This window comes from Aulostomus chinensis, chromosome 4 (genome assembly GCF_037954235.1).
Source record: "Aulostomus chinensis isolate RoL2024-O1b breed Wild chromosome 4, RoL_Achi_v1.0, whole genome shotgun sequence".
NCBI lineage: Eukaryota > Metazoa > Chordata > Actinopteri > Syngnathiformes > Aulostomidae > Aulostomus > Aulostomus chinensis.
In genome coordinates, this window is record NC_141323.1 from 17310601 (window position 1) to 17331749 (window position 21149).

General features: G+C 42.1%; 2 protein-coding genes across 7 annotated transcripts in view; one reads left to right on the forward strand and one right to left on the reverse strand.

Moving 5' to 3' along the window:
- wnt5b (wingless-type MMTV integration site family, member 5b) overlaps positions 1-21149 on the forward strand; it is an 88007-nt gene that overhangs the window by 42412 nt on the left and 24446 nt on the right. For 5 of the 6 annotated variants that reach the window (XM_086202150.1, XM_086202151.1, XM_086202153.1 and 2 more), the window contains one exon: positions 9625-9669. The gene's annotated coding sequence lies outside the window, so the exon portion shown is untranslated. Of the gene's footprint in view, positions 1-1644; positions 1744-9624; positions 9670-21149 lie in introns of all 6 variants that reach the window. The other variant, XM_086202152.1, reaches the window with a different exon arrangement.
- fbxl14b (F-box and leucine-rich repeat protein 14b) lies at positions 13917-17970 on the reverse strand. The gene has a single exon (XM_086202149.1). The coding sequence runs from the start codon at positions 17333-17335 to the stop codon at positions 16133-16135; it is 1203 nt and encodes a 400-aa protein (XP_086058275.1). The 5' UTR covers positions 17336-17970; the 3' UTR covers positions 13917-16132.

Here is a 21149-nt window from a genome sequence, read left to right on the forward strand (position 1 = left end):
GCTACGTCTCCAAAGTAGCATGTCATTAACAGTAGAAGAAGTATCCCTACCAATACTGCGCGCAATTTACACATGACTACACTAGGCTCCAGTCATTAAATGTTAGATACAAATATTTGCAGACACATAACTTTTTAGCCCTCAGTTTTAGTCTCTCCAGCTGGAAGTGATGACGATCGCGTCTCCTTGTCCTTTCATATAGTTGTGTACCTCTTGCAAGATTCATGTCTTTGCGAGCCCGCGTGATTGACAGTTTCAGGAGAATAAGTCCGATGTCCCGGCAAAATCCAAAATAATTGGACTTTTCCAGCTGGTGAACGTAAGTTTTGGTCTCTAGGCTATAGCTTGCTGTTGGTGATATATATACACTCATCAATTATGAAAATGGCTCTGGAAAATGGTTTGGATTCCAAATCTGCTCCAACACGGGTCGTCATAGAGCGATCTTGTTTAACTCTGAGGAGAACTGTGCATATTTCCTATGAGACCTTTTCCACCTCAGCCCAGCTGGCTGTTCACAACTCGAAATTGGTGCAAAGGTCTGACGGTCGGTTTTTTCAACAGTTTCAGAAATAGTTTGATCCGACGTCTGAAAGGTGTGGGAGGTTCTGTCGCTGTTCGACCATCCGACACATAGTTATGACAGAGGACACTGGGCTGTTTAGTCTGAGCACCACTGGACCAGATGTCGGCTGTGATGCAGAAATGTTTAGTTTTTAAACTGAATAAAGAACATAAGCTTTTCAGTGTTTAGGGTAATTAAAAAAAAAGACTTACAACACAGGTTTTCATGGACTTGGCATGTACAACAGTTCAGATTCTGAAGGAATCACTTGTTCAGTTAAGCATTCTCATTGTTACTGCATTTCATTACCTGGAGTGATGGCCTACCAGGAGAAAGAATTAGGTTTATTTTCTAAAATGTACACGCGGATCCTTGTGTTGCCTTGTGTCGAGAAGAAAGATGGAAAAGCAAATTGAAAATGCTGAGAGACAGAAATATAGAGGGGAGAGAGAGAGAGAGAGACAGAGAAAGCAGGAGGAAGAAAGAGAAGAAAGAGTGAGGCTGGATAGACAGCAGTCTCTGTGAACCTGCATAGACAAGCTCAGTCAGGCTGCGTTGGTGAGAGAGAGAGGCAGAGAAAGCGAGGGTGTTTTGACAGCTCGGAGCCATCACATCAGCAGAAGGCAGCCCGTGTGTTGTGTGTGTGTGTGTGTGTGTGTGTGTGTGTGTGTGTGTGTGTGTGTGTGTGTGTGTGTGTGTGTGTCTCCGTAGGTGCAGGTGTTTATGTGCACATACTGTAGAATTGGTGACTGCATGCACAGACTAAAGGCAGAGACAGACAGTGACGTTTCTTCTGATTCAGAGACAAAGAAGGAAAAAGGAAGTCTAGCAAAGAGCCTGTATGAAGGACAAATAAAAGACTGTATGTGTGCGTGTGTGTGTGTTGTGTGCTGTGTGTGAATGTTGCTACACATATTGATATGTGTCAGGAACCTGCCACCATGCATCATCCTTCTCTTGACTAGTCAAAATCCCCTATTTACAGTTGATGAGCAACGTGTCCTCCCAGGTTTTAATAATACTTTCTCTCTCTGTCTCTCTCTCTCTCTCTCTCTCTCTCTTGTCCTTGTAAATGGAAGAATGAGCGAGCGAGCTTATCAGCCTCTCCCTGCTTTACCTTCATTCAGCTCCACGCCGTCACTTTCTGAGCTTCTGCAGCTGCTCAGGAGCAGTCAGAGGTGAGGTGTCTTGTTCAAGGGCACTTTGACACGGCTGTATAATTTCTTCTCTCCTTCGTTTGAAGGAGGTGAGGCTGTTTCTCATTTACCTCAGCTGCACTTTACACACGAGGGATTTGCATTGTTGACCCTAAAGTCTTTTTCTAGCTGCTGCCTGTGACAACATTTTATGATCAAACACAACTCTGATTCTCTTCAGGCTCTCTGTGAAAATGCATAGTCATGTCTGCCAATATTTTCTGGCTGTTCGGGGACTGCAGAAACGGGACTGATTATCACCATTAAAACTAACGAGCAAGCAAGCGGCTTATTTACAAACTAGCAGGGATACCTGCCGTTTCCCTCCCTTTTTTTTTTTAAAGTTGTTCCTCTAATTACAGAACAAAACAGGAAAAGACAAATAAAAGACAAGTGAGAGAGGGAGGTGAGCTACCAGCAGGTCACAAGCCTGGTTTTCATCTTGCTGTGGAGCAAAACTTTTGAAAGTTTGCTGAAAGGAAGAAAAAAGAGAAGAAGAAAAAATGAGAATCAAGTGCGTTTCCGTCAGTTTGTTGGAGCGGATATACTGCGGTAGTTTTGTCAGAAGATGGCGGTATAGATAACGTACACTAAAATGGCTGTAATAAGATGTAGAGGACGTAGAGATTACAAACTGCGAAGCATAACAAGTCAGCCACCGTGGCTACGTGCACATTATCATGCGTATGTTTTTCCCTGATGAGACGGAGACGTATTCTGGTCCCCTCGTATCTGTGTTGTCCACGCGTGTCTGTTGTTGTTACGTCAAGTGAGTTCGGCGTTCACTATGTCAGGACCTTTTTAGCAAATGTGTTCCCATCTCCCAAGTTGTTCATGAACTCTTTTTTTGCATAATAATCCACTTGGAGTGAGTGTAAAAACTTTGTTGCGAATTAAACCCCCTTTTCGAACACCATATTTCAAAGTGTGCATTAAAAACAGGACAATGGAAACGCAGCTACGTTGAAGAAACACACGGGTGGTCTTAATATTTGGGGCAAAAATCTTTTTTTTTTTTTATTAAACATAACATCACTGGAGCTGGAACTGGTAGACCCTGAAGCCCATTCTAGGCCTTTAACAGAAGCTATTAGTGATAATTCTGCACTGAGTAATTTCAATCAAATCCCTTGTTTGATGTTTTGGCTTCAGGGAATCATCTTGATCAAAGAGGATCTGTAATTTTGATGATTCTCTGTTCACATTCTTTATCCACGTTGCCTCCTCGATGGGGACCAGCGCTTCCCAAGTGCTTTCTAGTTTTAGCTCTCTTTTGGTCTCCACCAGTTAAGAAGGGAAAGTCTTTTTAATTTTAAACACAATGTTCACCTGCTATTTGCTCTGTTTTTGGTTTTAATACTGGCCACATCAGTGGGTTGTCAGAGTGTTTTGTTGTTGTTGTTGTTGTTGTTGGAAACAGCTGTGAAACAACACTGATGACAGCGGTGACATTCAACCAAAATTTGCGAGCTAAAACTGAAAAGAAAACCATTGTTAAGCTCCGTAGGGCTGAAGAGTTGAGCAAGTTGTGAGTTTGCCACCGTTTAAAATTTGGACCTATTTTGAAAAGATTGATTAGAGCCACTGGGATTTAATAACTACCAAAACAAATCCTGGCCGACTGTAAATGGCAACTGGTGGAAAACCTAATAATTTCCTCAATTTCCAGTGAAGCAGACTGAGGGATTTATGCGGTTTGTTCAACACACTTTTGAGGGTCTACTGACAGTCTGTCTCATTGTTTCTGCCTGCTGCCTGTTTTGCCAGATAGCCAATGCACATGAGCAAACAGGCAGAGCGAGTGTGTGCTGTTTGACAGGCGTGTGTGTGTGTGTGTGCGCGCGCACGCGTGTGTCTGAGAGAGAAAGATGGTTGTCATTTTAAGAGGCCAAATGATAGTAGTGTGTAGCGTGTGTGCGCTTGCTTGTGTGTTAACAATGTACCCTCATGTCCCACGTGTCAACGCCTGGCTAAATCAAGTGAACTGCGTGCGTGTGTGTGTGTGTGCCTGTGTGTGCATGTGTGTGCAAGAGGCCAGATCAATATGAACTAATCAATAGGAGAAGACAGCTAGAAGGACCAAGGGGACAGCAGATACACACCTGGTGTATACACACACTTACACACACCCCTCTTTGTATTCCATCCTCAGTGTCTCTCTTCATCTTCCCTCACTCCACCACCTATGTCTCTTTCTTCCAGCCTCTCTCTACTTCTCGATTCTTTTAAATAGCATTATAACACACACAAATGAATGTCACTGCCTAATTCCTCCTGCTCCTTTTTTGTTGTTTTCAGAATTAAGAAGGCAGGGTGCAGCATAGAGCGAGTCCCTCTTGTTAAGATCAGACCCAGAAAACTAGGTCTGACTGTCTAACCACGACTCACACAGTTTAGTATTGGAGACACGCTGCGTTCAAGTAGAAAACAAACCTGTTACTGCATGTTTTTTTTTAAGTCCGATCACATCTGGCGAAGCAGCAGTGTAAGGATGATGTCTGTACCCCTCACAGTCAGGCAAGTCCAACTGCTGGCGAACATCCGAGTGCAGCCGTCAGCACATGTGATTAATTGAATGTTCGTTGGAATTAACTCTCGTTTGCAGAATCTTGAAAATCCAGTTCTAACACAGGACTGTCTGGATGCAGATTTCCAACACAAGCCTCTAGTTTCAAGCATCATGCCAGAAACAATATGTCAATCAAAAAAAACTCCATATATTTTATACCAATTAAATATTGCTTTTGCCAGCGACTGAATTGGCAGGCTGGTTATCAGCAGCAACACTATGGCTCTGGTGGACGTTATGGGTCTGAGGCACTTTCAGCTCAATTCACTCAACATGCAAATTGAAACTGTAATTCATTTACTGGACGATAAGAGTGCTACTTTGTCTCAATAATGCCTTTATAGATTGAATATTAAATAACCCTTTGATGGAGAGTTTCTTATGGTTTTGAATGTTCACCTCCTGGCTTAATTGGATTGAACGGTAACCGACCTGCCTTATGGTTAAATCACAATGAGTGCAGGTTCAGACAAGTTCAATTTCTCTTTATTCCTTTGATCTTGAGGTTCCTATTATTGATTGTTTATTTATGACACCGTTTCAAACAATACCCTTGTCATGGCAACCACATAAGGTATTTGTCCTCGCTGCTTTCCGTTTTGTTCGTTTTGGCTTTAAAAAAATGTAATTTACAGTGGTACACCAGTTTATTGGTTAAAATTCACCCTTTTTTGACTGCGCTCAGCATATCTGCAGTGTTTGTCTGTTGATATGAAATAAGGTTAAAGTAAAGGTGGTATGATTGAATTTGTGTTCAAGGGAAAACAATGTAATACCCTTTTCCCACGGAAAAACGCGTGTCAACGTGGATTTTTGGACCTGCGTTTGCTCGGCATTAGGGCGCATTCAAGCTTCCAGAAGGCCCGGGTCTGAACTCGCGCTGTGAGGCTGCGTGCCTGTGTTTTTCTCTCTCATACGTCATCGCGCTGACAACCTCATCATTACACATAAACGTGTGCCGGAACACTGAGAGGTAAACAAACGACAACATGGACGTCGTCGAGTTGAACGTTAGCATTGTCGTTGCGTGCATTGCAATGTTGTCTCTTTTGCAAAGCATACAAACTCTTTGGAAGGGAGCTGAAGAAGCTACAGGCGAAAGCCTGACAGGCGGCACAGTGACAAAATCAGGATGCGCCAGGAAGGTCGCGTGAAACCTGAGATGATGTGGGATGCCTTTTTTCACACTGCAGGCGAGCCGAACCAAGCCGCTAAACACCCGGGTTGCTTGGTGAGTCGGTGGGCGCAGGTCGAAATGCCAGGTCGACCTCTTCAGAGTGCCCAAAAACCCGTGTTGACCCGTGTTGTTGGTGCAGTGTGAAAGGGGCTTAATGAAGTGTTTTTAACATCATTTTAGTGGCACAAAAGGGTTGAAATCTGTTGATGCAATCAAAAAATAATTCTTTTAAACATCTGGGCCATCAATTTAACAATCTGTACATCCCTCGGTCATCTTATGCCCACAGCATGAGATCCAGATTTTTGAAGTTTTTTGATTTCATGCTGACACTTAAACTAGAAGATTAAAGATATAATTGAATATGAAGCCAAGAAGACGCTTAGCATCGCTTAGTTTCACATTAAGGGAACAGCAGCTTGTCTCTAACCTCAAGGTGGAGTCCAAAAACCTTTCTAATCTGGTTAAACAAAGGAGCCATAACATGTTAGCCTATGTAGTGAACGTGACAGAGCAAACTAGCTTCCCCTTCTTTGCAGTCTCGAAAGTAAACTATTCCCGTGGACTAGCTTTAGCACCCTCGTCAGTCCTAAACTCTGCAGTACAGAAAAAACTGTTCTTTGGCTGCAGAGATCGGATGGACCTTGTACAGTGTACTTGTGAAAAGAAGCTAACAGGCTATGAGTGGGCTAAATAACTGGCTTTGGCTATCTCTGCTCGTATCTAGGAGGTGCAAGAGGATATTCCTTGCATCTAGGTGTAGAAAAACAGACAAAATGAGCTTCTCCACCAAGGCTAATCCATGGATGTTATTTCACCTTCAGTATATTCAAAAGCAAGGACACCAGAGATCTTTATGTGGAAATGAGGTGTCGGGCTACATCCACACAAATGTGCGTGTTGGTCTAAAAGCATGAAAAAAATACAGAATTTAATTTCACAACGGCTGTTAGCAATGATTGCAATTCATTATCCATTTTATATTAACCAGTTAGTCAGTTCATGGATATATACAGGCAGATCTTTGTTTCATTCATGGAAGGTTCATGTGATAAAAGCGTGACGAAAGCTAAGGACACATCGTGACTGATAAGAGCACAGAAAGCAAACATTGGTGTCTTTATCATTTTGCCTACAGTCTTTATTTCTGGTCATCCAGATGTCTTTGGTGAAAAAAAAATGTTTCTAAAAGTCTTTACCCTGGAGGAAAGTTTCTAAAAGGTGTTTTCTGTGACTTAAAATGCTGTTAGCTTGCACACAGAATGCCAAAACATAGGGGGGGGGGGGGGGGGGGGGGGGGGGGGGCTGTTTGAGAAAATACATACAACAAGCAGCTAGCTCTTTTAATTCAGTTTTTGACTTTGGTCATGTGTTACACCTGCAGTTTCCCCCAAACAAACCTAACATATGTCCAAAAAAAAGCCTTGAAAAATCATCCTTGTTAACACGTTGATATCTCTTCCAATGCACAGTGTTTCCTGTCAAATATGGGGGGGGGGGGGGGGGGGGGGCACTCGACTGTTGCTGTAGTTTTCTGCCTCTGTCAGCCTGTTTCCCTCCAGTTTGAGAAATGCATGATGATTTTTAAACAGTATTAAGAGGAAGAAAATTTTTTATTGATAGTTGATTGACAAGTTGAACTGACAGAAACATGCTGAGAGGTACCGACACACCTGTGTGTCGAAGCACATGTGGTATGCACATACAGTTTCAATCACATGTGCACAGACACGAAGATGAGCACATCCCACGCTACCAAAACACTGTCTCACCTGACAAATTAGAATGTGTGTGTGCCTGCTGGGTTTTGACATTGCAGGTATCTGTCACAGTTCTGTCAGAGCTTCTCGTGGTTTCACATCTAGACAAAGAAACCCAAAAGGAACCCACATGTCACCCCTCCCTCTTTCTCTCTCTCTCTCTCCCCCTATCTCTCTCTGGCTGTCCATCCTCTTTCTTGTCTTTCTCTGCTGGGTACTGTCGAATGAAGCAGGAGAAGAGGGAGCAGAAGTCAACATCACATGCTGCATAATGCTCACTCTGCCATTGTAATTGCTGAGGTTTTTATAAAATATTCAGCAGCAAAGTCCATGGTTTGATTGGGAATGAAGCAGGGCCTTATGGTTCCAAATGAAAGATTTATTGTGTTGTTTTATATCCAATCTACTGGATCTAAAAATTGATCTCAAAAACTGCCGAGAATGGCTAAAGCAAGGTGCATATATTGTAACAACATGGATGTTTAGAGTAGGGTGGCTAATACTAATAGCCCAAATAATAATGCGGTATATTAGATCATCTCTGGGACTGTGTGATTTATGGCACACATAAGAAATACAAAATATCTGCATTGTTTTTGCCTAATGAACAAAGAGCCTACAGCAGTTAATGACCTGATAGCAGCATGTGATAAATGAATAAACAGCTGAACACCCATAGGAGCTAATGAGTGAAGGGTTTTCTATTTGACTTGAATTGCAGTCAGTTTATTTGAAATGTGGAAAAATACACCAGAGTAGTGCAGATGCAATTAGAAGGGCACATGACTCCTCTAAGATCCATGTAATATTTACAGAGAAATTAATAAAAATGTCCAGAGACAAGTCATTACATGTTTAGTAGTTTTATGAAAATTAGCATATCGGGGCCCAGTGTTTGATTGACAGACCTTTGTTGAGCACACTGTTATAAATGAGAGCCCCAGCTCTTTGTCAGGGTAGACCCGTCATAGACTGGCTCATTACTCAAAAGTAATTCTTGATAAAACAATGCCTCTCAACAATAACCTGAATTAAAATAGAGGTTAGACTGACATACATGTCAGTTAAGTGTTGTAAGACGACAGCCATTATGAGCAGTTTAATCAGTTGATCTTTATCAGCCGTGGGGGTTCAACTGCAGTCAGACATCAATAACTGCTTAGTGTTGGAATGAGGAAATGCAGAAAGTTCGATGCATTTTTAATGTCCCTACTGATTATTATAGTCTCATTGGAGTCAGGGGTGAATTTATAAGTTATGTGGAGGGGGAATTGAGACAGTCGCTTTAATGGCTCTGTTTGATGGCAGTCTGTCAGTGTGATATCTTAACAACTAGCAGTCATAAGATCAAAGGAGCGATCACACTACTCCGGGATGGAATGGATTCTGGATCTTGATGTCTGGGACGAACACGCTTCCTTAAAACTGCCCCTTTGATTTTTCCGTGATATGATCTTTGCAGAAGCAGCAAAAACAACTGATACTTCAAGCTACCATTTTTGGTACGCTAATAGAATAAATGCTAAAAATCAGCATGTTAATGTTGTTTTTACACAATAAGAGCATACTGACATTTGAATTTACCACAAAGAGGCATTTAAGTGGACTGATTTTGCACCATTACTCTGTCTTGTGCCATTTCTCTTCCTGGTATTCAAAAACTAAAAGATTTATCAAGTGATCACAAAAAGTAATCAACATTTATTCAGAGGCTGTTTTTATTCCAAAGGCTTTTTTTCCCCCCCTAGTTGATTCATTTAAGGTGATGTCACATAATAATCCAGCTGATGTCACTGTTAATCATTTGCTGCAACATTTCACTTTTTTCAAAATGGAAAGAATGATTTCTGACCTTCTTCATATGTCTTACCTTTGTAGAAAGGCAGCTCATTACGTTCTGAGGAATGTGCAGCAGAGGTGTGTGCCTGTCTGGTGTCCAACTGAAAATAATTAGCTGGTCTGTTGGACACAGTATGAGTGAGAGAAGCAGCAGGATTTTTGAATAAAGTTTTAATATGTGTTCATTTACTGGTATGTTGCGCCAACGATTCTTGGATTTTAGGTTTATTTTTTGGATGTATTCATATATACATACACGCACATGTATGTATATATGTGTGTGTGTATATATGTATATATATGTGTGTGTATGTGTGTGTTTGTGTGTATGTATGCCCAGATGGTATTTTAACATGGCTTGCCGACTTCTAGCAGCCCACAGTCAAATGGTGACTCACAGATTCCTCTCCCTCTCTTTCTCACCAACCTTACTTTCTCATCTGCTTCTCTGTCAATTACTTTGCATTTTCTCTCTTTCTGTCTTTTAACCTCTCACTCTGCCTCTCTTTTCTCTCCAGGTTGGGTGCCTTTTCCTCTGCCCCCGCCATCTCCAACTGAACCCAGTAAGTTGCAGTGATCATACAGTGTTCATATTCCTAATTATTTCATGATATAATATTGTTTTAATTGCCTTGTTTGAATTAATAGTTTGCATCTTCCATTGTTTTTAATGTGTTTCACATCCCAGAGGGCTAATAGAATATAATAAGACCCATTTTTATGAGTTGAATCCCACTGACTTTCATTAGTTGTAAGAAAACCCCTGCTGGTGTCCAGCTTGAGAAAAGCAAAAACATTAATAGGGGTTAAATTCCCCTGCTATACATAATCAGGAAATACACTCACATACACACATCTATAAACCCGTACACAGGGAAGGTTGTTTCATCATTAGAGGCGGCCAAATCAAAAGCAACACCAAATGTTATTGACTTGAGCTGCTGATGAAAAAAAAGAAAAGTTTCCTGACAGACACACAGCCCCCGAGGGCCCCAGGGACTTCAAAGAGCCGTCTACTGTACCTCAGCGACACCTCAACACCAGGTGCTGCAGAGAAGAGGAAGGAGGGAGGTGGTGGGTAGAAATGGAAATGGTGAGACGAGAGAGAGAGAGAGAGAGAGAGAGAGAGAGAGAGAGACTGGGCCATGAAAGGAAAAGAGGAATAAAGTTGGAGGTAGAAAGAAAAAGAGTGGGAGGGGGTGAGGAAAATAAAGCCAGGTAAAGGAGAGAGACAGGAATCTGAGACGAAGACACAGGAGGAAGAAAAGAATGAAGACAGAAAATGTTAAAGAAAAGGATGAAAGCTTGACAAATAAACAAGCAGAGACTCTAAAAACAGACCCAAAAGACAGACAAGGCGGCAGACAGGAGAGACAGACAGGGAGCTGGAGCCAAAGAAAGAGAAACGTGGGGGAGGGCAGTAGCACTCTGCTGCTAATACCCCTGCTGCTTTGTTGTGAAGAACCCCAGTTCCCCTTTTAATGGTGAACTATTCCTTTAATGATAGCAGTAAAACATCCTCTCTCTTCCTCTCTCCCTGACAGGAAATGTGATTCAGAGCACAACGTGATGAGTAACAGTTCAACTTTTACAACTAGCAGGCCGAACGCGCGTGCGCGTGCACACACACGCACACACACACACACACAAATGCACAAAAGTTCAAAAGCAAAAGTAGCATTTATAGTATTAAAAGGTTTTGTCGGTGACCTATATGTGGAAAAATGTGGTCCTTTGTCTACTTTGGCTGCCTGCAACCTTTTGAATTAACTTGTTTAGAAGCTGTCAATCACGTAGATAGGCAGAAACTGTGGTTTTTAAATAGAGACACGCACTGAGAGCAAGATATATTCTTATCATAAAGCCATTTGGTGCATGCTTTGATTCCAGCTGCCTCACAGTGCACACATTTTTGAACTGCTGCCGTTACTGAAACCTGTGAGTTACAGAGGAAAAATGAACCCCTGAACCTGGCAGTCATTCAGACCCAAAGCAGTCCTGTGTGAAAGCAATGAGGGGGCTATGTTAGCGCGAGTCTTACTACTGATACAATGAAATATGATCCAGGAAGTCCAGTTGGAGTAACAGATTTATGTGCTTTTATGACTTAAATACCATAGAGGCGAGATTTTACAACCCAGGAAAGTTATCACAGCAAAAACTATTTTACCTTTTCATGCACCAATAGCAAAATTAACTGTAGATATGCACTGTGTGTGTGTGGGGGGGGGGGGGGTGGATGGGTGCAAGCTATTCACATCAGTGTGCTGCTGCAAAAGTTTTTTACCGAAGTGACGTGACTGAAATGCAGCCTGCTCTTTTCACATAGGTCGATCTTCAACTCCTTTCCCACAGCACGCACTCATGTACGTATGGGGTTTTCAGACCCGGGTGAACCCACTAATAAAAGCCAATTAAAGCTATTCCCATTGCGGAGAAAGCGTGGGTATAAGTGGGTGGAAGCTGAGGGGGTTTTTTTGGCCAGAGGGAATGGAGCTAAAAATCCATTTCCCACTGCACTTACACAAATATGAGGGTTTTTGAAAATCCAGGTTAACCTGCTAAAACAGTCAGCATCGCAAAGTCATCAGAAAACGGGGTGAATAAACAGTTTACTTTAGAGTTTATCTAATTAAAAGTTGAATATGGCGCTGGCAGTATCAAGAATGACCGAGGTCATTTTGTGCGTGCGCTCATTGACAAAAATCGTTTGCTGCATTGCTTCTGACTGGTTCTCTAATCGCGCACTGCTTACTAGCAAACCAGCTATTCAGAGTAATTCTTCTCACCCACAGTCACCAACTGAGCTTGATTAAACTGGAAAAAAGCCCAAAAAACAAAGGCCCACCAGTGCCAAAATGCCGGATACTCTACAAAGACCGGGGTCACAGACGCTCACCAAAGGCCTGACTTCTGACCATCAGCTGGCGTGTCAGGGGGCTTTAAAGCTGCTTTACTCTGTCTGTTAACCTGCATGGGAGAAACCTCTCCAAATGGCAGGTTTTCTGTTCATCTCCAGGACATAGACGGTGAGATGAGACGCATCAAGATATTTGGTTGTTTTATTTTGTCTACCATTGAATTGAGTTGGTATACTTAACCTTTGCAAATGACTACAGTGGTATAATAGTAATGCTTAGCTTAGCACTGACTCCTGGTCCTTCCAACAATACTATTACTATTTTGTTTAGTGGATTAAAAACCAGACCACTGCAGAATACTCTGATGGTACTGCTGGTAAATTTGCACGACTGTTAGAAAGAGAGGAAAAAAGAAGAACTGAGCTAAAGCAGAGCAAGTACGGAAGTATTAGATTACAAAATGTTCTGTAAGCCTGCCTAAATTAGCTATTACATAAGACGCATGAACTTTTTTCAAGCTGTGATTTTAGGATGCACGGTGATTTTTTTTTTTCTTGCTCATGCTCAATTCAGAGTTGTTTTTCATGTATAATTGTGTAAAACTGGGGTACATGCACGTTTTAACAGTGTAACACTGAATACTCGTCAGCGGAATTCACGCTCGGATCTAGAAATTATGATTAATGCTGGAACTAACTGACTGTATATTGAAAATGAAAGAAGCAGTTCTTTACAGTTTGGAAGATGACTGCTGACGTGTCTATGACCAAAACACAGAATCCCCTGTAGCTTCAGCATGACCTTTGACTTCGCTAAGGAACATGGCTGACAGAAGATCGTCCCTGAGGGGATTAATAAACTATCACATTATCATTTGAATGCATCTGATTGCATCTTTGTCATGTTGGCCAGCAGACCTTTATGTAGAATCACATGATTTCAGGATATCCTCTGAAAAAGGTTCGCAATCAGCTATGTTGTACTCCTCCCACCTTCCTTTTTATGTCTCAGTATTTCATTTATTCCAGGGTCACATCACTTTCCAGGTAGTACATCCTCTTGTTGACAACCTGCTCCAAGACTCAGGATTGTACAAAACCAGCAATTTTGAAGCACAACCCCTACATTCTAGGCCAAATATCATGTGTTTTTCCTCTCTGTTATTCTTTCATAAGCAGATTTCTAGATGTTTCTGGGACACAGCAGCACACAATGTCACAGACAAATCTTTTACTTCTCGGTATGCGCTCGTTGCAGTATTATTGCACAAGACCAAAGGCCAACTAAAGCAAACTTAAGAAACTGTAAACTCTGACATTCTGCCTCTTTCTTTCCATCTCTCGCTTTCTCTCTCTCTCTCTCTCTCGCTCTCTCTCTCTCTGTGTCCCTGTGGTCAACAATCCCTCCGCAGGCCTTTATCCCCAAATCCCCATGGACAGAGAGTCAGGAGAGAGAGAATGCTTAAATGCTTTGAATGATGGTGTGGAATGTTAAAAAGAAGTGAGCGTGTGTGTGTGTGTGTGTGTGTGTGTGTGTGGGGTGGTTGGGGGGTGAAAGGAGAGTGGGGGGTCTCCTGCCTGGTCTAAGATCTGGTATGCGTGACTGAACAAGGGGAGGAGAAAGAGAGGAAAAGAAGAGGAGGAGAAAAAAATCCCCCACCAAAAAACCTGCCTTCCTAACTTCTAAAGACAGACAATGGCTACTGACTGGCCCAGCAGCCCTGTGTTTATGTGTGTGTGTCACTTCACACACAGGACACGTCCTGATGGAAAGCAGAGAGAGAGGGAAATCTGCTGTGGCCAACTTTAGATCTCCTTACTCTGCAGAGGCGCGTTTCTGCCACATTTGGAGTAAAACGCTGTACAAAAAAAAGCAAAACTAACACCCCGAACTTTCCTTTTAAAGCATGAAATCCACCCCAAGACTCAATGTAATACTCAGCTGCCCTCTTGCTTGAGTTTTTTTTTTATTGCATTTTTTTCCACCAAGAAAAAAAAAAAAGCAGACAATGCTGATTTAAAAATCAGCAGCTTCGTATAATAAGAGCTTTGGTGATAATTAATTACACAGGCAGTGCAGCCAAATCAAGACGGCAAGCATCCATTTTGAATCTCCTCATAAATAATAAAACAACACAACAGATTTTCCCTTTTTTTTTTCAGCCCGTTTGAACGGCGAGACTGGACTGATCAGGGACTATGTGTGGGTGGTTATTAATCGCTGAACGCTAAAATAATAATTGAAAAAAAAAAACCTCATTCTTTTAAATATGGCTGAATTTGGCTACTGGACCAGATCAGAAGATTTAATAATGAAGGAAAAAAATACACATCAGATTAGCCAATATTTATGTTCTTGCTCAAGAAAAAAAACAACACATAGATCATTAAGACAACACCACTCTTTTCATTCATTATATAAATATCTTTAATTGTTTTAACCGTAAGAATATAAAACAATTTAATTTTGGGATTCTGCATTATTTTTTACAAACACATAATATACAGTACATCTTTTATTTTCAAACACACACAGCTTTTTCAGCAGGACGCACATCCGTATATATATATATATTTTTTTTTTTGAGCAGGTCATTGCATTACATTAAAAAGCGCACACATGTGGGGTGTGCACGAATGTGTGTGGGTGTGTGTGTGGGGGGGGGAGGAAAGAGAGATGTGTATAGAGAGCAGTCCGCTTGAAACCCGAGTAGGAAAGAAAGAAAAATAATCGATTGCTCTTTATTCTAAGCATGTCTCAAAATTGATTCAGGGTATTTTTATTCAGGGAAAGATGGAGAAGAGAGGGAGGAAGATATCCCCACCCCTCTTCTCCAAACGGAGGATATGAATGCGACCTGTGTTGGCATGGGAAAATAAAAACCATGGAACCCTGATTCGTTTTTCCATCAATAAAGGGTGTAAGATATCACTTCAATTTGAAGTACGGCGCTCTGAACAACATTCACTGACTCCACCAGCGTTTCCTACAAATAATACCTGAAGCTTCGTGTTCTTATTTTATTTTCTTAATATATATCCACAAGTTGTTGAGATAAATAACAGCCTGATTTATTGATTATTTTCGGATCACTCTAGGTATTTTAAGGGTACGCTGAGAATCTTGTCTCCTTCGTATTGGTCAAAGCTTGAATGCAACGCATCTCTAAAGGGTGTTAAGAGTTTCTACCTAAAAATGAAGGAAACAAACAATAAAAAGCTGTTGCACACAAGCAGGTTGGAAGGTTTTTTTTCTCTTTTTTTTTTTGCATAAAGCGTTGTCCTTTGTAATCTGAATAGATTTTACAGCGTGCTCACCCTCTCTCTCTGGGAAGTAGTTGCTGTTTACGGGGGTAAATTAACAAAGGTAGTTAGATTGTGCCCTGCTCTCCTTTCTCCAGCTCTGCTCACGGAGGAGGGAGGGAGGGAGGGAGGAAGGGAGGGAGGGTTGGGGGAGGGGGCAGACACAGTCCCTCTAGGCACATTTTCTCCCAGTCTCTCGTTCTGGCTTTCCTTCTTTTTTTTTTTTTTAACAGTGTACACCCTTTGAAAACATACGAGGTAGCCAAATGTTTTGTGTGTGTGTGTGTGTGTGTGTGTGTGTGTGTTGCTTTTTTGTTTTTAGGCGTGATGGCTGTAGTGGAAACTAGTAAAATCCAGACACACTGTCAAAAAAGTCTCAAGTTTTAAAACCTCACTTTGCTCAAAATTACATCTGCCAGGAAGGATGGATGCACCTCAGAGAATGTTCTGAAAGCAGGTGTCAGTAAATTAAACAGATTATTCTACTGGTGTCAAGAAAAATGACACAAAATGTGTTTTGTAGCTATCGCGGTGAGATATTAAAACTCAAAAATGCATCAAAACAACAGGGATTTCATGAGCTCCTAACAAAAGTAAGTTTTAATTGCTTCCTACCAGACAGAATAGTAAATTGTATCATTCTATTTTCAATCCTGCACAGCCAAAAGAAAGATTTTTTTTTTTTTTTTAAACATAAAATTCTGCAGACGTGGGAGAAGCACATCATGCACAACCGGGAGGGAAAAGTTTCCTCTCTTTTTCAATAAGAAAAGAAATTTTCCCACCCAGCCACCCTTCCTCCTCCTGCGCCTCATGTCCCCCTCCTAAAAACAAAACTCAAAACAAAAAAACTACAACAAAAATCACCTCACTTTCTCACTCTCTGTCATCTGCCAGAGTCCAAGGTTCAACACTTTAAGGCAGGGGAGCTGCGTGATCCTCTCCAGTCCCCTTTTGGTGATCTTGGTACATCCATACAAGTCAATACCCGCCAGCTGAGTGAGGTGGTCTGCTATGAGCTCCAGCCCTTTGTCCGTGATGCGTACACACTGTCCAATGTTCAGGGTCCTCAACTCGTGCATCTGCCTCACCATCCGGTTTATCCCGTCATCAGAGATGTGACACGAGCACAGGGACAGGGACTTGAGCTGATACAGCCCCTGGGCAATGTATGCCAGTGTCTGGTCCCCTATCTTGTCACAGAAGGAAACATCTAGCCCAGAGAGCCTTAGGGTGCCCATGGCGAGATGCATGGTCCCCGTGTCACTGATGTTGTCACAGGAGCGCAGGTTGAGGCTCCAAAGGGAGGCCATGTGGGAAAGGTGGATCATCCCTGCATCTGAGATTCCCCCACAGAAGCTTAGGTTAAGTACACGGAGCTTTGTGAGCCCCTTGGAAATGTGTTTGAGTGACAGGTCTGTGAGTTTCTGGCAGTCCTGGAGAGTCAGATACTCAAGGTTCAAGCAGCCCTCTGCCGCGCTGCGGGTCATGCCAGCCAAATGTCCAATCCCAACATCTGAAACATGCCTGCAGGACCTCAGATTGAGACTCTTGAGCCTGTGGAGGCCCCACGCTATCAGGAGGAGCCCAGTATTGGTGATGTTACTGCAGCCGCCAAGCTCCAGCACCTCCAGGTTCTTCAGATACTGGGCTATCCTGCCTAGACTGGAGTCTGTGATCTGCTTGCAAAGACTCAGGTTCAAAACCCTCAGTGATGGGATCTCCTGCACAAATGCGTGACCCAGCCCGTTGTCTGTGAGGTTGTAGCAGCCGGAGAGGTTGAGGGACTCAATGTTGGGCATTCCCTGGATCACATAGCTTAAGCTGCGGCGCAGGGACAGGATCTGGACCCTCCGGATGCCCCTGGCCTGGAGGCTGGGGAACAGAGAGGGATTGGCCCGGCGGAGGTGCAGCTTGGCCTCCACCCCCCTCCAGACTGACTTGTGGTAGGATGCGTCCCTCCAAGCAATGCACACTTGGGCTACCCTGCCTTTGTCCCTCACGTCCAGATAGCTGAAAATCATGGCTAAAATTTCCGGGAAGAGGCACGAAATGTGCGTCTCCATTGTTTTTCAAAACCCAGGCATATAAGAATTAATACTCCACACCCCCAAGGCTGAGAAAAAAGCTCCCACTCAGACACCCCCTTCTCTTTCAATTATGCAAAAGTATCAACAGTCCCAGTTATCCACAGGAGTAAAAAGAAATAGGAGTTGTTGTTTCTCTCTCTCTCTCTGTTTCTCTTATTGAACTGTGCAAAATCGATCCAACTCTCTTCAGCACCACGTGATCCGGTCTGGTTGCGCAGCAGGATTCAAATGCATTTAAAAAAATTTAAAAGAAAAGAAAACAACAAAAAAAGCGTTTATTCTTGCCTCAACCCCTCTCTCCGCCAAAAAGAGGGGGAGAGGGGGCGAAAGGAAGGAGGAGGAGGAGAGGAGGAAAAAGCGTCAATCCTTCCCCCTCTCTCTCCCTCTCTCAGACGACGTTTCCTTGTATTATACCTACAAAAAGCCGTCCTCTCTCTGCCGAGCGGGGATCCAGACGGTCGTACATTTCAGAACAAGAAAGTAGATATAACACTCGTAACGCCACCTATTAAAAACATTTCCATGACAGACGAGCGGTAAAGACAGACCTAGTTTGTCTTTGAAGGCTGAGTGTGTGTGTGAGAGGGAGAGAGAGGCGTCCTGAGCTCAAAGCCTTTGTCTGCTCTTTTCAAACCGACTTGGCAGGGCCCCCAGCACTCGGCTTGCACGGGAGGGGTGGCGGAGGCGAGTAGTGTTAAAAATATAAGCAGTTAAAATCAGCTTAAACAACTAATGATTATTGTACCAGTGTTATAAGTGTGATTTTATATATTTAGATTTTTAAAGGATTTTTAAAAAAGCGACATTGAGCGAAATTAACCCGCAGTTTAATCGAATCTCCCCTACCCCCTCTGTGTCAGGCAGTTGGTTTGACCCGCCTCAGCTGGAACGGTGCGAACAGTTTCCCTTGGAAACCAACTTCTTACAATTCAGTTCACTCTGGGCTTTAACCCTTTGAGCGGACCACACAGGAAACACAGGAAAGTCAACTGAAGAAGCCTGCTCAGTCTTTTAACTTTTAACATGTACCTTTCCTATTTTCCCTCTTCTTCTCTCTCTCTCTTTTTTTTTGTAGAAATATAGCTGTCTCCAAAACAGCCACAGAGCAGAAAACAGTCAAAGTGCTTGAAGATATAAAGTCTCCGATACAGTGGTCTTTGTCGACACCACATCTTCTCTTACATTATTACTGCCAAACCAGAAAATATATTTATTAGTGCCAAACCAGAACAAGACTATTAATCAACATGTCATCCATGAACATGGATTTAATATCCGACTGAAACTGTATAGTTAAACAATGACTCTGTCTTCTATTGTAAACGAGAAAAAAAAGGATCTCTTCATTAATTTCATGTTGCCAAAACCTCAAGACAGAGATCACTCACGCTGTAAAAATAACAATTCAACAATGGCATGCCAAGGTTAAATCTGAGAACCGAAGAGTGTGTGTTCTACTGCAAATCAAAGAACAAGACTGCCCTAAAGTTAAAACAAAATCAGCTTGCAGTAAAGTTCAATTGGACCTGCTGGATATAAAAGCCATAAGAACGGGCCTAATTCTGAAGAAAAAAAAAATTATTATAATGATTAAAATCACTGTTTATGCTGTTGTTTTGTGAAGTAAAAGCTGTTGTTTTTGTGAAGTAAAAGGCTATCTAGATCTGTAGGATCCCTAATTATTAATTTTTTTCCCCCCATATTTTGATCACACAGCAGAGTTATTTCAGTCTTTCAGAAATTGATCATGTGCGGAATTCTTTTAAAATCCTGTAACTTTGTGTTCTGCCCTTTAAAAGAACGATCTCCGACATAATAGTAGCACCGTACAAAAGTACATGGTATTGTCACTGTAGTGTTATTCAACAATATAAAAGTTGAAATCATATTTAATTAATTTGGGATCTTAGTTCCATTTTGTATAGTTGCTTTTGGCCCGCAGCCCGGCTTTAAGTTTCAGTTTTGGTCCTCTGAGGAGAAAAGTTTAGGCATACTTGGTACAGAGGGAAGAGATATATACCTTTATTAACTGGCAGAGTGTCCTTAAATGACTGTTTGGATGAAATAATCTGTAAAGTGTAAAACGCTCTCTCATGTGTCTCTCATGAAGAACTAAAATAATCACTTTGAAGCTGTTGTTGTCATACATCTGGCGTTGCTTATGTGTTGATACTCGCTTCAAAGATTCATTTTAGTCTCAGCTGACAGTACAGAGAGTATATTTGTGTGTATTCATGAAAGGTGGAAGGATATCTTTTGTACTCTGGACCGACGTGTAACTTTCTTTCATCCCCTGCGCCGGGCCTCTCTCACCCCTAGAGTAGCCTGGGTGCGTGTATTTGTGTGTGTGTGTGTGTGTATATGTCAGTGTTTATCTGTGCATGTGTGTCACCTAGACAGAGGAACATATGTCAGTGCGTATGTGGTCTTTGCATGCGCTTGCATCTCTCCCTCTCTTGGCTTCTTTACGTGTGTGTGTGTGTGTGTGTGTGTGTGTGTGTGTGTGTGTGTGTGTGTGTGTGTGTGCGTGCGTGCGTGCGTGCGTGCGTGCGTGTGTGTGTGTGAGAGAGAGAGATAATATGACAGGGGAGCCGTTTGCTGAAGCCAGTGGAGTGTAGCGGAGTGGTTGAGAAAGAGCAAAGGAGAGCGAGGGGGAGGAAGAGCTGATGAGAAACATAGAGGCAGAGTGAAAAAGAGCAATGGGAGGAGGGAGGCAACGGCGATCAGGTGAAGATAAAAGAGAGGCAACCAAATCCACAGTCATTTTATTAAAAAGAAAAGCATCTCGAAGTTCCGCCAAATTAGGTTTCAGCAGCCTGAGTTAATGAAACCAAATGGGCATCTAGAAAGTCGGTTTCCTCCCCTTCCTCTCCCTCATATCAAGGGCCTCATCCATTTCTGACCCTCTCATACAGATTTCCCCACTTTCCCATGGTCTCTCCCTTTGCACTCAGTCAAACACGGTTGTTGAGAACATTTTTGATGCCATTTAAAGTTCAAATAAAAGCATTTATGTGTTTTATAAGTGCTTAAAAGCTGCCTATAAGCAAGTTATGTGGCTGAAATGTTGAAAAGTATAATATTATTTCGGCACAACAGACATTGATTTCTTCACGTCTCCATGTACAAGTGAGTTTAGTTTATTAAATTTTCCTAAAAAAAGGACAGTGTACACTCGTGCATTAATTATTTGCAAGAAATAAAAAGATCGGCGCGCCAAATTTAGCAGAATGCTATTTTCAATCTGCAGTCCTCATACAATAAACGGAAAATACACATGACACAATACAAATCCCGCAATACCAAATAGATTATATAGTATAAAAGGCACAATAAAAGTAAGCAGCAGTGAAGCGGTGTAAAAGGGTTAATTTTTCCAACCTTGATACAAAGTGCATTGTACTGGAGATTGACATAAAAAGACAGTTGAATCTTGTCTGCCTAATACAAAGTGCAACCCTCCTTATAAGTCATAGAATAATGCTTGAGGATGTCACGGGGGTCCCAGTTGAATTCCACGTCCCTGTAGTCATTGTTATCTATCTCTTGATACATGGCAAGAATTTTTTTTAAAAGGTATTTTGCACCAAAATTCCTGCCTTTGCATCTAGAAATGGAAAAAAAAAACAAAAACCTGAAAAAACACACATTTTGATGATAATTCATCCCGCACTTGGGGCATGTATTAATTTTCCAACCTTTGGAAATACTTTCTTTGGTTTTATGCCCTTCCCCCATGTATCACATGATGATGACCCCAAAAGACTTCCTCGTCCAGAGTTACACCGTG

Coding starts and splice junctions, on each gene's coding strand:
- fbxl14b (XM_086202149.1), bottom strand. CDS start 17,335: ATGGAGACGCACATTTCGTGCCTCTTCCCGGAAATTTTAGCCATGATT.